At 37.6% G+C, this 16557-nt stretch overlaps 1 protein-coding gene across 3 annotated transcripts in view; it reads left to right on the forward strand.

Moving 5' to 3' along the window:
* The window catches only part of OTOGL (otogelin like), a 91511-nt gene that overhangs the window by 21335 nt on the left and 53619 nt on the right, over positions 1-16557 (forward strand). For all 3 annotated transcript variants that reach the window (XM_021279862.2, XM_065041371.1, XM_065041362.1), the window contains exons 16-25: positions 2184-2307; positions 3987-4164; positions 5107-5231; positions 7048-7257; positions 7923-8088; positions 9158-9232; positions 10371-10423; positions 11095-11257; positions 13455-13562; positions 14840-14978. In XM_021279862.2, the coding sequence (XP_021135537.2) occupies positions 2184-2307; positions 3987-4164; positions 5107-5231; positions 7048-7257; positions 7923-8088; positions 9158-9232; positions 10371-10423; positions 11095-11257; positions 13455-13562; positions 14840-14978 (1341 nt within the window). The remainder of the gene's footprint in view (positions 1-2183; positions 2308-3986; positions 4165-5106; positions 5232-7047; positions 7258-7922; positions 8089-9157; positions 9233-10370; positions 10424-11094; positions 11258-13454; positions 13563-14839; positions 14979-16557) is intronic.

Consider the following 16557-nt stretch of genomic DNA (forward strand, 5'->3'; position numbering starts at 1 on the left):
AGGCAATCTTGTTCTAATGTAAACTATCAGGTTATATTTATAGAAAAGATCATAAACTGAAACGATTTTACAGTTTTTTTGTAAGCAATTGTATTGCTATGTGTCATATTGTGCCTATTGTGAAACTGATTGCATCTTTAGAGAGATTAAAATCTAAAAAGTTACTCATTCATGAACATTAAATGAGTATATGTGTCTTTGGTTATGGTATGTCACAGGCTTTAGAAAAACTCTTCCTGGCAGCACTAAGCAGGTTTAATACACTGCTAGTTAGGCAAGAGACAATTTTTTTTTTTTTTGTTAGCTTTAGATTTTTATTTGATATGTTATATCATACTAATTTGTCTGAACAATGCCTTTAGAAAACTATTGAAGAGGTTAGCCACCACACATTTGTTTAAAAGTATTTGGGCCGTTATGCAACAACTGGCTTTACGAACAGAAGTGCTTATATAAAAAGTACTTATCTGCGAGCCGGATTTAATGATGTTAAAACATAGGCTCTCAGAAGGGGCTTTGAGACCATGACTCACAGCCACCCATGTGCTGAGGGCTGGAACGCCTGAACCCATCAGCAGGGAGTGGTGCTCTGAAGCTGCCCTACTGCAGGACTGTCTCTCGCATCCCTTCAAAACTTATACGAGGAGCTGCTGTCTCTGTTTTGTTTTGTTTTGGGTTTTTTTTGTAAGCACCTCCTTCTTCTGCATAGGTGTTGAGCCTCCTGTTTCTGCATTTCAGGTGGCCTCAAGCATGAAATGGTTGGTTAGGTAACTACTGAGAGACAAGGATGCTACTGAAAATGACCCTTAGCACAGTTCTAGGCACCTTGGAAAGTTTCTGGTTGAAAATATAGGGACCCTGCAGAACATAAAATGCTTGGTTTAAGCTGGTTGTGTGTCATCTTTTGTCCTGTACTTAGATTCATAAATTCTACCTGGATAGCACTCTAAAATGGTGGGTTTGAGTTAGTTTGTAAGTCACCATTTTCTGATAGTCAGATATAAACTATTGTAGTATAATTCTGAAGAAATTCTATTCTTTTGGTCTGCAGTCAGAGATCATGCCTATTTTTCAAGGCAAGAAGCACCTTCATGTGCACAAGAGTTTCTGTCTCTTGTGTTGCTGCATTTGGGCTCTGGCTGCACCAGCTTGAGATAGACAGGGTCAATCTCACTCAAACTTGGGTTAACCCAGCAAGGAGGAGTACCCAGGGTGGTGTCGAGGGTTTAGATTGTGGGGTGACAATAAAACCCTGGCAGATGTATTGTTAACCTCCCTCTTCCCTCCTCCTTCCCCTTTCGGCCCCTCCCTCTCCCTCATTCCCACTCAGGACAGGTGATTGGGAGGAAAAGAAGGACAGAGAGAAGAGAGTTGGAAAAATTAAAAATGTTTTACTAATGCTACTAATAAGAATAGAGAAAATAATACAAAATATACAAAACCAATCTTGAAAGTCCCAGCAACTGCAGAGCCGGCACCCGAAGTCCTGGATTGGACTCCGCGGCCAACCGGAGCTGGATTCAGTCTCTCACTAGGCCTCAGTTTGCAGGGACGACTAGCAAGGTCCTCTCCTAATGTCGGCCATAAGCAGAAGGGAAAAAAAGGGACGAGATCCTTGTGATCTCCCACTTTTATATGAAGTATTTACGTGAATGGAATGTTATACACAGTTGGACAGTTTCTTGGTCGCCTGTTTCTTGTTGCCCCTCTTGTGAGATGTCCATCCATGCTTATCAATAACTTTGCATTCCATTGCTAGGTTTACCAAAACATGTATCTGGTTCTCCAGGAAAATGCAGCTAATATGAAGGCTTTAGCTGACAGGCAAATTCACTAAAATAAAAACTTGTTTTTTTAACAAAACTAGGACAGGTGGCCATGCAAGTGTGGCCTTTCTGAACCCTGTATCAGTACATGGGAGCATCTGTCTACTTACTGCTTGACTGCCATAACAGCTAAAATGCATTTTCATTGCTCTTATAAGCATATGCAATGATTTATTACATTCTACATACAATTTTGGGTGCTTTCTTTAATTTTTTGGGTGACAGTTTACAACTGATTTACCTGATGACAGTTCTGGTATTTTCTTTCTATACAACTATTTTTTTGTTTATTTTTGCTTTCCATGGTAATATGAGTTTCCTTGCCTTTTTCTGATGGTGAAATTTGTTTCTACTTAGAACTTTGACCACGCCTGCATTGAGTCCATAACACTAGTTCTTGAAGATGATGTGAGCAAACAAGTAACTCTCACAAGATCTGGTCAAGTCCAAACTGGTCCTAACCAAGTTTTTAACCTTAATGGTAAGAAGTGTGCAGAATACAATTTTACCAGGGTTCACATTCTTTCTTTTATATGCTCCAAAGCCTTTCAATAACATCTGTCTATGAAAAAAGGAATTTCTTCAAGCATAACTTATGAAATGTACAATCACTTACTCCTTATAACCTCAGTAATTGTTCTAGAAATGTACTTTCTCAGCCTGTGAAACAGAATCCTTCATTATACCCCCATTTCTTTAAATTCCTGATCTTGCAGAATGCCTAGAAATTCCACTTATTTGTTCACGTTTAGGGGGGAGGAGGTAAGAAAAAAAAGGGAGTGAAGAGAGGCTGGAAGTCATCTTGATGCTGATGTTGAGGTCTAGCTTGATTAAAGCTTTCTGGAATAAATGGCATGGAATATAGTATACGTGCTCTACAGGATCTACATTGCTTTCAGCTCTGACTTACATTGTGATTTCAGGCAGATTACTTAATCTTTTTGTAAAAGACAGTAAAATAAATCAGCTTTAAAAGGCTGTTATAAAATTAAGCAATAAGGGTGGGAATGTTATTGCTAAGTTTTTTGTCTTACAGTAATCAGTAGTAAATTCTTACTGGATTTAATCCCATTCTAAAAGAGTAAAGTGGGAGTTCCCTTTTCCTTTTCTAGCCTCCAGCAAAGCAATTTAGGGAGTTCTCTGCTGGTGGTTGCAGCTTTGCAGCTGTGTCATTTCTTCATTGAACTTGTTCAGTCACAGTTCTGCTTTTGACATTAACAGCTTCCTATGGCAATGAGTTTCATAGCTAAGTTATGCTTTCAATTATGTTGACAGTTCTGCTTCATAATTTCACTGATAATTTCATTTTATGTCTTTTGAAACAGTCCCTATTTCACTTGTTGTCTTTCCATAGCCTAAGACAAATATAATATATGAAAAATATTTTGGTGTCACATGATAATTGGGTGTAGCTAGTAAGTTTTATCAGCTAAGGATATTTTTAAGCTGGCATAAACATTTTATCTGCCTCTTCTCAGTTTGTGCACCTAAGTGTGTGTGTGCATGCATAGAGGCTGCTTGTGAAGGTAGATCTGCAGCTGCAAGTAGCCCAAAAATGTGTAGCAAATGAATGCTGTGACTGTGAAATTTCAATTTCCTCGCATAATGGATTTGCTGGGTAGGAAAGCTGGGAATTTCATAGAGCCTTAGTTCACATACAGTTTAAGGAAGGAGCTCTACTGATGTTGTATCAATAGTAGTGAGAGGCAACCTTCTATCTAAAGACTGCAATACACTTTACAGACTTCTGTTAATTAATCTTATCCCTGAAGACAAGAAACAAATTGTTTCTTGTCTTCTCATTGCCAGAGACATGCTGTTGCAACTGTGGTTTCTGGATGACATGCTGTTGCAACCGTGGTTTCTGGATAACTTGCAGGTACCGAAAAGTGAGAGATTTTTTATTGTTGACAGTTGCAATTAATGATTTGTGTTGCTAATGAAAAAGACATGTAGTCTCATAAGTTCAGATGGAGAATGGGCAGTCTCATAAGTTCAGATGGAGAACGGGCAAGGTTATTTGGCTGCAGGTGAGGTTGTGCATAGTTTCTCATTTTATTTCTCAGTTTTCAAAATCTGTTTTTTTTAAAGAGTAAACCAATACAACCTGTAAGTTGGATTTCAGTGACCTTGTTTTTCTTTTTCATTTGCTATGTTCAGGAGCTATTGAAATTCAGAATATATCTTCTTTATTTGTTCAACTGAAAACCAGTTTTGGTTTGAAGATACTGTTTGCTAAAGGTGGAGAGAGGATCTATGTTCAAGTTGATGTTGGCTGGAAGAGAAGAACATTAGGACTATGTGGAACGTACAATGGGAATTTAAGAGATGATTTTCTGTAAGTTGCATATTGTACATTTAGATTGTGTTTAGTAAGTGAAAAGTTTTGTTGAATGTAACTGTATGATCATTTCATTAACATGCTCATACTTTATTAAACTAACCAATATAAAATGTTTCAATTAAACTGTTAGTCATTAAAAAAAATATGAAACTCATAAATTTATCTAAGTCATTCTCAGATGTTTAGCTAAGTAATTCTAGAAAACTACCATATTATTTATAGAAGTTATTGGATGATGATATTTTTGAATGCACTTTTTTCCTCCCTGCTGCACCTTTATCATCAGAGCAAACACATGAACACTGACAAAATGAGTGAACGATTGATAATAATAGGATCATCCTCACCTGATTAATATTTATTACTGCTTGATTTTTTTTTCCCACATCAGGATTTAAAGGAAAAAATATAATTCTGAACCACAGGAACAGTTTAATTAGAAGGGTACACTTTCCTTATTATTTTACTTTATTTCCTCCAAAATTCCTCAAGCTAAAATGTCACAAATTTTTTCTAGCAATAATAAATGCTTCTGAAATACCTGGTGAAAACCGGCATAAAAATGCAAACAGCCCCACTCTAGAACACTGTAATAAGCTAATGGGTCGAATTTTTGACATTTTACTGAATGTATGTACTTGAATGAAGGCCAAATTCTCCTCTCGTTAATGCCTGCTCCAGCTGATTTCAGGGCACTTGAATTACGTGTAAGTGAAGGCAGGCTTTAAGTGTAAGAATATTTTTGCATGAGTAAAATATTGAGGAAAAAGCTGCACATGCCCTTTCTTCTTTTATACCTCATAGATAGGAATTCTTTTGACATGATGAATATTCAATGTGACTGTGCATCTAAAGCTTTTTGATGTACTTGTGTCCTCACCCATGTAGTCCATAAGGTCAGCAGGATGCTTGCAGTGTTGACGTTTTCCTTTTTAGTTCTCCAGCAGGGATGATAGAAGGGACCCCACAACTTCATGCCAATGCATGGAAGGTTTCCTCAGCTTGTTCTGTGCCTATCAATATTCCTGTGGTTGATCCATGCAACGTTAATCAGCAAAATGGTATGTTTTCACATGGGAGTCTGGAATTAGCTGTATATTATTATTTTGGGATTTTTTTTTTCTCTCTGAATGAGTTGCACGCATATGTATTTCATCTCCAGTTTTAGATGTGCTTTCTTTGTTTCTTCTTCCTTCTTCCTTCTTTCTTTTTCTTTCCATACATTTAGCATGTAAAATGAAGTAGATACTTCATAAATACAAGCTAGTTGATCATTAAATACTGGGTGTGCTGGCCCCGAGTCCTAAATTCTGCGGTCTAATATAGATGCAAAGTGCTAGCCAGAACACCGTCTGCGCTCCTGTAAATGATGCCAGTCAAGAAGAATGATGTGATGCGCATTTGTAGACTGACAAAGAAAGTACAGGAGACAGTGTCTTGCCAAGACAGCCTTCAGATCAAAAGTCTTGTCTCTGGCTTCTCCATGTTTGTTGCATTAAATGTTTCTTTATCCTCCATCTCTGCTCTCTGACACAAACTGATGCAAACAACCTGAGATCTGTGGATTTATTCAAATTCCTGGGGAAAGATTTAGTCTTGGCTGTTTGATGTGCCTATGTTCTGTGTTGAACTTTGACTGTCTCATCCTTTCCATGTTGCTGTTCTTTTCAATTAATGAAGACAATGGGCAGACAATAGTTGCCAATTCCAGCAGAATTTAGCCTAATGTTTTTAATGTTTTAGACATAAGGCCTCATTAAGGATGTGGGATTTGGCTGTGTTTAGAGCCTGTGGGAGCAAGCCTAGAATAACCATAAACTTTTAAGAATCTGGGGCATTCTAAGACTTTTTATGCCTTCAGCATTGTTTGTTTTTTTAAAGCATTGCATCTCAACCAAGTTAGCTCTCTCCAAGCTGCTTCATCTCTCACCTTCAGTTCTGAGCTTCCTCAGTGAAGGTGGAATTTGACATAAATGTAAGCTGCTAAGAGAGGGAGGGTGAACTAGATGACCTTCCGAGGTCCCTTCCAGCCTGAATTTTCCGGTGATCCTGTAATCATAACTGGAAAAAGCAGTACCCAACAATGTGGTCCTGCCCCATGCTACCACCTGTGCTGAGCCAGCACAAATGTTTTTCCGGGTCTGTTATGGTCTTAATCTAATGAACCGAAAAATAAACTATTGTTTGTTTTTTTGTTTACTTATTTTATCAGGTTACTTTCCAACCAAGTCAAGTTCACTCCTTGAATCTAGTTCACTGAGAGACTCCAGAAATCCTTGTGTCAGCCTGTGTATGTGGGAATGAACAGGGAGGATGAAGAGGGGGACACTCTTTTACTAGTAAAATTGGCTTAAATATGATCCACATTATGGTGTTCCCAAGATATTCTACCACTCGTGGTGATAGTACACTTCAGTGGTTGGAGGAGGGTCTGTTGGCGCTAGAAGGTATATGGCCAAATGGGACTTGCATGCCTACTAGCTCCAGCTGTAATGCTTCCTGAGTCCATATGCCAAGAAGTGTATGGCCATTTCCAGCTGCAAAGCTGAATGAAACATCAAGTAGGAAATAACATGTTCTAAGCTCTGGATGACTCTTCTAACTAACTTTTCTGAAATATATTATTTTGTAATTTAAGTTTCCTTCACTACTAGAGGAAGGCGTAACTGTATCCATACAGTTATTTTTATCTTAAGTGGATTTTTTTGTTGAGGGAGTTGCTTACAGTATCAGTTTTAATCTAAAGAACTTTGCAGAAAGACATCGTATACATGTTTTTGTTGCACAACTGGCTATGTTTAGTTTTAATATTCTGTGCTATTCATTCGACTAACATATTAAAATGGGTCTGGCTAAGACAATGTCACCTTCTCTTAGTTGGGTATGCATCTCACTGTGATATCATCAATCAAGAAGTTTTTGCTGCCTGTCATGCCTACATCAGCCCAGGACTATACTACCAGCTATGTCGCTTTGACGCGTGCAAATGCGGAAGTAGCTGTTTGTGTAATGCCTTAGCACACTACGCTTATGTCTGTGGCAAGCACGGGGTCGTCATCGACTTCAGATCTCATATTTCTTACTGTGGTGAGTAATGTTTGCAGAAGGGGGTATCTTTTAGAAATGTTTAGAATTCCACAACTAACATTCCCTCCACAAAATAGTGGAAACTGGAGTTGTGCCATGGGCTAATGTCATACTCAGGGGAGAACACTATTAACCTTTATGTTAGTTATCTGAGTTGGGGACCATGAGCTGCCTCACAAGGGGTGTCTGTCCCTTACTTGAGGCTGCAGAGAGAATTTAAATGTCTGATTTTGATATCCTAAGTCACATGGAGGTTAAAGTAGTCAGGGAGTGGCAGGAGCAGGGCTATTCCCTAAAGGAAAACATTTCTAAACCAAAAAGTAAATGCCTCAGCCTCAACTGGACCATCCTTCCTCTCTTGGAAACCTGAGTTACTAGATAGGCACACCACCACAGACTTAACATATGAAGAATAGACACCTACTGCTTACAAGACAGACAATTCCAGCCAAGGAATTTTCTAACATAAAACCACCTGAATGTAAACATTTCTAAGTTAAGAAATCAGTAAAATAATATATTTTCCTCATGCATTTTAACTCACCGCAGTGCAGCAAGAGACCATTTTGCTTCGCTGTTTTGCACTCCTATGATATATTGCTTTGTTTTCCGTTTTTCACATTTTAAGAGTATGTTGTTCTCCTCTCTCTCTCTCTCTCTTCCAGCTGTGATGTGTCACAGTGGTATGCTTTATCATCAGTGTTCTTCTTTTTGTAAACACTCCTGTGCTTCACTTTCTATGACAAATGCCTGTGGTGATGACTGTGCAGAAGGATGTAATTGTCCAGATGGGAAATATTTTGAAGAGTCAGTCAACTTTTGTGTATCGATGTAAGTCATAAGAAAATAGAACATATGCATAGGCACATTTTCCTCTTTCCAGCAAGATTTAAAGTAGTTTTTCTGCTGTTTCTCTCAAGATTTAGACTGCCTACACAGAATAGAAAGCAATACATGAAGATTTCCTATTCTTTTGTACTAATCAGTACTGGAGCCTCATCTGCTACTGTGTGTACAGCCACCTACTGCACTTCAGAGAAGATATGTCACACTGCTATAAAGGAGGATGATGAAACTTTTTTTAATTCATGGGAAAGCATTCTCACATTTTATTTTATTTTTTTTTTTAACACTTAGGAAAAAAAGAGAAGCAATCTATGTAGCAGCAATCCGTAAAGTCAGGGATAGGATGCAAAACGCTTCAGTTAAATGGAAGGAAATGGTTGATGAAAGGAAATAGTGTTTTTACGTTGCGTACCAAGATTTTACAGCTTAATATCACATAGAGTTACTGAACTAAAAACTGGAATGAGTATTTATATAAATATCAAGATTATACAAAGCTATTGCTGTTCATTGTAACATTTATTTTGGAAAGATGAATAATGTTCGTCCTGTAGGGATAAAGGCTGTTTCAAACTATTACATAGTGTGAGGTAACTTGGTATTCCCATATTTATGCATGGTTTCTAGGGAATTCTGTTGCTACTTCTGTCCGATCTGGCTCTTATCACAGAGAGAGACAGTGGATTTTGCTATGATAATTCTTCTGTCCTCTCATTTTGACATCACTATGAATGGAAACTAAATATTGCCATACTATTCCCATAACTGGGAAGAAAAACTCGTCTTTATAAGGCTAATGTAAAGAACCAGTAAATAAAGAATATAGAGACTGAGGAAAATGCTGGCTTTGTTGAAGACGGTAGGAGTTTTGCCACTGACTTCAATACAGTCAGAGTGTCATCCTTTAGTTTTTGCCTTTAGAAGTATATTGTAAATATGGATTGAGTTAATGAATTATAAGGCCTGATTGTCATAATAGCTTGATAAATGGATTGCCCTTAAATCCCACTTCATCTTGCTTTTGTATCTACATGCATAACTATTCTTTTAACAGATCTGCCTGTCATTGTCATTACAAGGGCAAAGCTCTCCAGCCTGGAGAAATCCTCCCTACGCCAACAGGCTCCTGGTAGGTTTGAGTGCCAAGAGTTTTATATTTCATGTCACAGTCTGGATGCTGCTCAAGAGCCTTAAGAATTTTTTCACATAGAATGAAGGTCTACTGTGTCAATTTTTTTTTTTTTTTGTTTGTTTTGTTTTGCACGTTTAGTAAAATGAAGCATAATTAAATTGGATTATGTATCTGCTTATTTTACCAACATGATACCTGGAAAATTCTGTAAGCCAGGGAGTAAAGAGTATCACAAAACACACACACAGAGGTTGCAGTTCTGTTTGTAGATGTAGGGGCATTATGATAGAAATATGAGGCTGATTTTGGAAGAATAAACAATGTGATTCTATTTTGGAAAGTCTTCCAAACAAAGGCTTGCAGAAAGCTATATTTGTGTCATTTTATATTGTTAATTCAGGGAAGAAAGCTGATTTCACTGAAACAAGTGTGGAAACCTCCCAGGTTTCCTGGTCAAACTTTTTAATTTTATGAGAAATGCCCTCAAAATGCTAATTTAAAATTATGTTTGTGACTTAAATATCAAGGCTGATTCTTGGTGAGGTCTTATGTATTATGTATTGTTACAATTGAAGCTTGGCAATCACATAGTTCAAGAAGTGAGAGTAGGAGCTTAATTTTTCTGCCATTTCTATGTGTCCGCAATGCTTTGGAGTTTTTTTAAGGAAAAAAAGAGGACTAGGTTTATTGTCAAATGCATTTTCCTACAATCCTGTATTTTATTGCAAAAAGAATCAAGCTGTGTATCCCAAAGTCTGTGCAACAGGAAATTTGCAATACCATATCCTTCCATATTCACCAAGGTGAACAAGGTTTTGTGTTCCACTGCCAGCATCCTGAATCACCTGGCCCTGTGTTCCCACAGAGGCTGACAGATTCAGCTTCTCTTTTATTTCAGTGAAAGTTAGGTAATTAAATAGTACATAAATACCTTTGTGAGTTTGTCCTTGTTACAGATCAGTGATTGGAAAACAGCAACAAAATATTGGTCAGAACTCATGCTTTTGGAATTTAATCCTCCTTCTCCTCCTGATTTCTGTTATTTAAATTGGGTTAAGTTGCATTATCTTTTTTTAACATGGTGGCTAAAAAAATTTACCCCTTAAATAAAGGTGGGTTTGCTTTTCTTTTCCAGTCAGTGTTTGAATGGAACAGTGAAATGTATTGAAGCCACTACAGAAAATACAGGTAATTTACAGTCTTGCCTCATACTACAGTTACACAGAGAAAATTTTGACATTGAATAGTCATTTGCTTTTCTCCTCATATGTATTTTCATTATGAGATACTTAATGTCATTCCATGTTTGAAAAAGGAGCTTAGGAGCACAAGTTGTCATGTTTTTTCCTTTTTCCTTTTTCTGTAGCACAAATTGTACTACTAAGTCACTTGGGAAATGAAAAAAAAAACAACATGTGAGGTGTAGGTAAATTTGTTCTTATGGGAATACCTTATATTAGGCTTGCTATCCATGTTTACGAAGCCATAAGGTCCTGAATTCTAGAAAGCAAATTTTCAATGACTTTATAATGGATTTAAAAGGGATAGCAGAACACCGAAAATAATGCCTCTTCTAAAGATTCTGTCTGCCTAAGGCATAATAACTCCATCTTTAAGAATGGGCTGTATTTTAGATCCAGGGTGCATAGATCAAGATGATTAAGGGTGTTTTTTTCACATGAAAGCATATACTAATTTTATATCTCTGTAATACAAATGTAGTTATAGAGTTGTATTCTTATATGTACTGTAATGTAGGCTAACTGTGCACTAAAATAAATAGATTGTAAACAAAAACAAATAGAAAACCTGTGTAAAAGAGCAGTAGATCTCATTTAACCTGCATTTTGCATTTGAAGTTCACATATGCCCTGAAGGAAAAATCTACTATGACTGCAGATCTCCACTGCCTGGATTACCAGCAGCGGGTGTGAATTGCGGGATCTCTTGCGCAAACCTTGCCATGAACTTCTCCTGCATCCCCTCACCACCCTGTGCAAGTGGCTGCATTTGCCCCCCTGGGTAAGCTTTGGCAGAACAGCCTGCAGCACAAGCCGTATACGTATTTTTCACAGTTTAACTCTGCATATTCTTTTGCTTTTTAAATTCCAGTGGTATCACACCTCTAATTTTGAAGCTATTTTTCTATAAATTTTTGCAGATATACAGCCACAGTTAAAAGACCAACTCCTTATTTTGTTTCTGAGAGCCCTTTCCTCCTCCTTGCTGGTGCAAGGCTCCGTGCTATAATGCTTCCTCAATTGGAGTCCCACAGTTTCTCCATCCTGAGACCATGATTGCACTAAGCCATGAGATATCCATTTTGCTACCAGTCGAACTGGCTGCTGCTTGGGACTCTCTGGACAGGAGATAACACCTACCACCTGCACAGTATAGTTTATTTGAGTGTAGAAGCAAACACGACAAAAAATCATAATGTAAACCACCTTTGAGCCTGATTGCTGTCCAAGTGATTGTCTCACCTGGACTTCTACTCAGGCTTAGAGTATTGATTGATGCCCAGTCTGGGGCAGGGACGGAGTTTGGTGTGGCCTGGATCCCATCCTCTTCACCTTCATTCTCTCTGCCCATCTGAACTCAGCCAAAGTTTTTGTTTTCTCAGCTCATGTATTTGGATTTGGTGCCCAGAAACAGTCTGCTGAGCTTTGCAGGGATCAAATCAAAGTACAAAAGCTAAAAGCATTTGTTGTGAAGTTTCTGTCAGGAACAACCACCACTCACTGCATCAGTTTCCATTCCCTCCCCTGACACTTTCTGTGTGCACTTTCAGTTTTGAAGAGTCAAATACACGGTGTAAATTGCTGCGATTTGACCTCAGGTGGAGTGCTCCCTGGTTTTCCTCAACATTTGATTTTATTTCACTGTATGTGTAGCCAGTGGTGCCCTGACAGCATATCAGTTGTCCACAGATTAGAGTGTGATGAGATTGCCAGAATTCCCCTTCCAGCAGCTTGTGGTGTTCATAGGTGACTAAGCACTGGTGAAGGACAGATTTCAGGTGCAGCTATTAAAGATTTCACTAGTTGTTCTTGCCTGCTATTCTGTAGTCCTCTACAACCTCTGCCTCAACTGACGAGTTAGCTTTCGAGAGTCATAAGTGTTACAGAAATAACCGATTGTTTTTAACACAAAAATGCATGGATTTGTACAAGGCATCATATAACTTTTTTTTACTGAAGCATCACCATCATATTTGCATGAGCTTAAACTGGCAGCATTGTCATGGAAGTTCATTTGAGATTTTGAAATAATTAAAATATAAGTTAAAAATAAGAGCTAAAGCCGTGCTCTCACAGTCAGGCAGTATTATACCATTTCAAATTGAATATGTTACTTGATTATTTTCTGAATGATAAACTATGAAAGGGGTAGAGAGAAGGCAAATCCCAAGGTTCTGTCAAATAATGGAGCAAAACACATAAAATAAAATAAGAGAATAAGCACTCATTTTGCTATTAGAAAAGTAAATATGTAGCATTTAGTTCAGTTAGTACCATCACTGGTGTTAAGTTGTATTTCTGGAACCATTATGCCTTTCGCGCTCATGGTTCCAAAAAATGAGCATGGCTTTTGGCTAGGAAGGGGCCAGCAGGGTTGTCTTAAAAATTGGATTCAGAAGTCCTCTTCTTATACAAGAAAATGTTAAATATATACCTCATGATATCAAATCTATATGGACAAGTCACAAAAGCCTTATTTTTTATAGGTCCATTTTAAGTACTGAAAGGCTGTAATAAGGTCTTCCCAGAGCTTTCTCTTCTCCGGGCTGAACAACCCCAGCTCTCTCAGCCTGTCTCCATAGGAGACGTGCTCCAGCCCTCTGACCATTTTTGTGGCTGCAACAGGAGGATGAGGGAGCAGCAGAGAGGGAAGGGCAGCCCAGCTGCAGCCTCTGCACCATGCGGAATGAGCAGACGCTCTGCAGTTTGCGTGCGGGAGTACCTATGCTACCTGTGTTCTTCTAACATATCACTTTTGAGGTAAAAGGACAGCCACAGCTGTGAGTTTTGCGAAGTCTCCAGCTGGGCACAGTGGAGATCATCTGATTTGGGCAGCTCTTAATGCTCAAACAATTGTCCTTTGGCTGCATGGAAGACCAGTTGTCCTTGGAGGGGTTTAGACAATACAATGCATGTTCAGTTATGTTGATCTACTTGTGAATTTACACCTTCATCTTAATAATTCCTTTATTTTGAAGGATGGCTGAGCATAGAGGGAGATGTTATATTCCTGACAGTTGTCCATGCACCTGGAAAGACAGGGAATTTCTGTCAGGAGAAGTGATAGCTACACCATGTTACACCTGGTGAGTGACCTGAATTTTGCATACTTCCAAATCATCTGGGTCTAGCCACAAAGGGAAATTGATATGAAAATGTATTGAGTACATTGCAAATCAGAAACGTATATGTTTTTTGAAAAGACAGTTACAAGATGCATCTTTTATTAGGCTTAGTAATAGACTTGAAAGAGTAGGCAGACTTTTGGGTGAGTGCTTCTGGTCTTTAAAGGAAGCAGAAGATATCCAAGTTAAAAAACAGTCAAGAACAAATTCTTGATTCCACACGTATCAGTTAACCTCTGAAAGAAAAGTTATTTGACATTTTGAGAATACAATATCATGAAAGATAACCAAAGAGAAAAAAAGACAAATTGAATATATGACAGTGGTAAATAGCCTTTGGGAACTGGACTGTTTGCAGTGTGAGTTGCTATTCAGCATGAGTATAGGAAGAAAATGGGCAATAAAAAAAAAAAAGAACAAAAGGAAATAAAAAAGCATTAGAATGGAAAACAAGCTAGCACCCAGCATCTTTTTTTAAGGAGCCTTACCTGACTGCTATTAATGCAAAAGTTTTTCATCCATTATAATTTGCTAGTCAAAATATTTATAATCACTTAAGTATATATTTCATAATTTTTTAAAACGTTTGGCATGGCAGTTTTTAATCAGTTACAAACATCAGCGGCAAATCAACAGAAGTTACACACTTACACAAGTGAAACTGGCAGCTGTCAGTACTACCTTCATACAAATTCATGTAAGTCACTGAATGTAGCTGAACAGGAAAGGTAATCCCTTGAAATATGAGCAATTATTTCTTAAACTTATTTTGTACTTGTCTGATGCCCTGAAATCTTATGGGTAGCAACCAGAGGTCTTTTGCATTGAACATGTGAAGTTCACGTCTCTGAAAATTTATCAACATTTCTTGAGAAAACAAATAATATTGATGTTTTATGAATGAGCATGTTGTGGCACAGTGCCTTAAATATACTGGAGTCAGTGATGGAAATATTTGCAAAAGCCATGAAAATTTTAAGATTTTGCATTCTGTTTTTATGCATTTGTATTGTACATATGTGCTGGTGGCAAAATCCTCAGCACTTTTCTGCTATGGCATCACCAATAATTCCAGAAGCAACCTCCAGAACAACTCTGTGTTTCAAGGTCTGAGACTATTCTCCCTTTCATGAACTTCTGTGTGACTTGAAATAAAGGACCTAAGAAATCTTTTTGTTGAAAATAAAAAGAAAATGACCCTGCTATGAGGAGATACCAATTGCTGATTTTCCTTGCAGTGTTTGTCGGAGAGGGATATTCAATTGCACTAGTTACCCCTGTCCTGCTGTATGTACTATTTACGGAGATCGACATTATTATACCTTTGACGGACTGGAGTATGATTATGTGAGTGACTGCCAAGCTTACCTGCTAAAGGTAGGAGGATTATTCATACATTTCTGTGTGTCCAAGTGAAACTTTCTGTGAGAGGGCAAATGCTTTGAACATCAGATGATCTGTAGAAACAAACATTAAGAATACAGGTGCAGAACAGATGTGTCTGAAAGGAAGAATCTGTAAAGGACATTTTGTGCTCAGACATTTGAAAATGTACATGGATGTGTCCTTATGTGTCTATGTGATCTAGAGGAAAATAGAAAACAATGTTTTCTGTTCTACCTGAACCATGCTTTCATCATGAACAAAGAATAACACTAGAGAAAGTCTTCTAGAATGAGGTATAAAGTATAGATTTATTCAACAAGTATCTATAAACACTGCTTGGTAAAGGGTTAATAGGGACCTCTGAGGCTGCTTGGAATCTCTCCTGAAAGTTATCTGCATCAGATCTGGAGTGTATGTGTATAATAATATCAAACACAAGGATTTCATAATTCAACTATGAAATCCTTCATTGAGATTATCTGGCAGCTATGTGCTGATGTTCCTCATAGCACACATTTACAGTACATTGCTAGCCTTTTTTGTTTAAAAATACCATTACTGACATTTAGAAATATATTCTATTACTAACAACACTATTGTTTATTATCATTGTTGCTATTATTAAGGCTAGGAGTCTGTCTTCTGAGTTACAGTAATGTGTTTAGAAAAATATTCATTTTCTGTCAACCCTAACTGTCTAAGAAAAGGCATGTTTTATCAACAGGGACTACTGCAAATAGTTCATTTCATGTATGTTTTAGTAGAGTATTCACAGCTGTGAAATAAAATACATTGGTTCCGTATTTTCTTCCTTTGGTTAAAAAAAAACCCAAAACAGAGAGGTTTGATAAAGATAATACCTCATAACAAATTCCTGGCATGAATCATATTGTCTCATAAAAGAGCTCTTACTCTTAGATGTATATGAACCTTTGCACAAACCTTCCTCTTTTAAGATGCAAAAAATAGGGTTACTTTATCTGTAAAATCGCCTTGCCTGTATGATGTGGTGGAAAAGTGGGTTGTCGTTTCTTCATTCCTAGGCCGACTGGGCAGAGAGGTGTGTAAGATGAATCTACGCTGCTTTTTCAAACTTTAGTCTTATACTAGAATATTTTGCTTTTACAATAAAATGTCACCTGCCACTCTACTCTACAAGAAAGTACATGTCTGGAAATAAAACATAGGGAGTGTTTGGAGTCCAAGAATAAAGTTGGCAGCCACATAATTAAGGCATATGGCACATTGCCAACAGGCTTTGCTTCAGAAAACATGATGACACAAATGCTGAAAATGCTGCCTACATAGACCTGCTTTTCAGACTTTCCAAACTGTTTTGTTTTGGTTTGTTTTCCCCAAACTTAGCTAATGTGAGAAAGTATGGCCTAATTTGTTCATAGTTTTTCTTTTTTACTTTAGTATATGGAAAACTTTCAGGATCTATATTGAGAGACTGTTTATTGCAAATTAGGCACTGCATAATTACGTCTGGAACACATGATGTATTTCTGGGCTCATTTTTGACTGTGAAATGTTTGGAGAAGTTTAAGGGGAAAAAAATATAAAAAAG

Source organism: Columba livia, chromosome 1 (genome assembly GCF_036013475.1).
Source record: "Columba livia isolate bColLiv1 breed racing homer chromosome 1, bColLiv1.pat.W.v2, whole genome shotgun sequence".
Taxonomy (NCBI): domain Eukaryota; kingdom Metazoa; phylum Chordata; class Aves; order Columbiformes; family Columbidae; genus Columba; species Columba livia.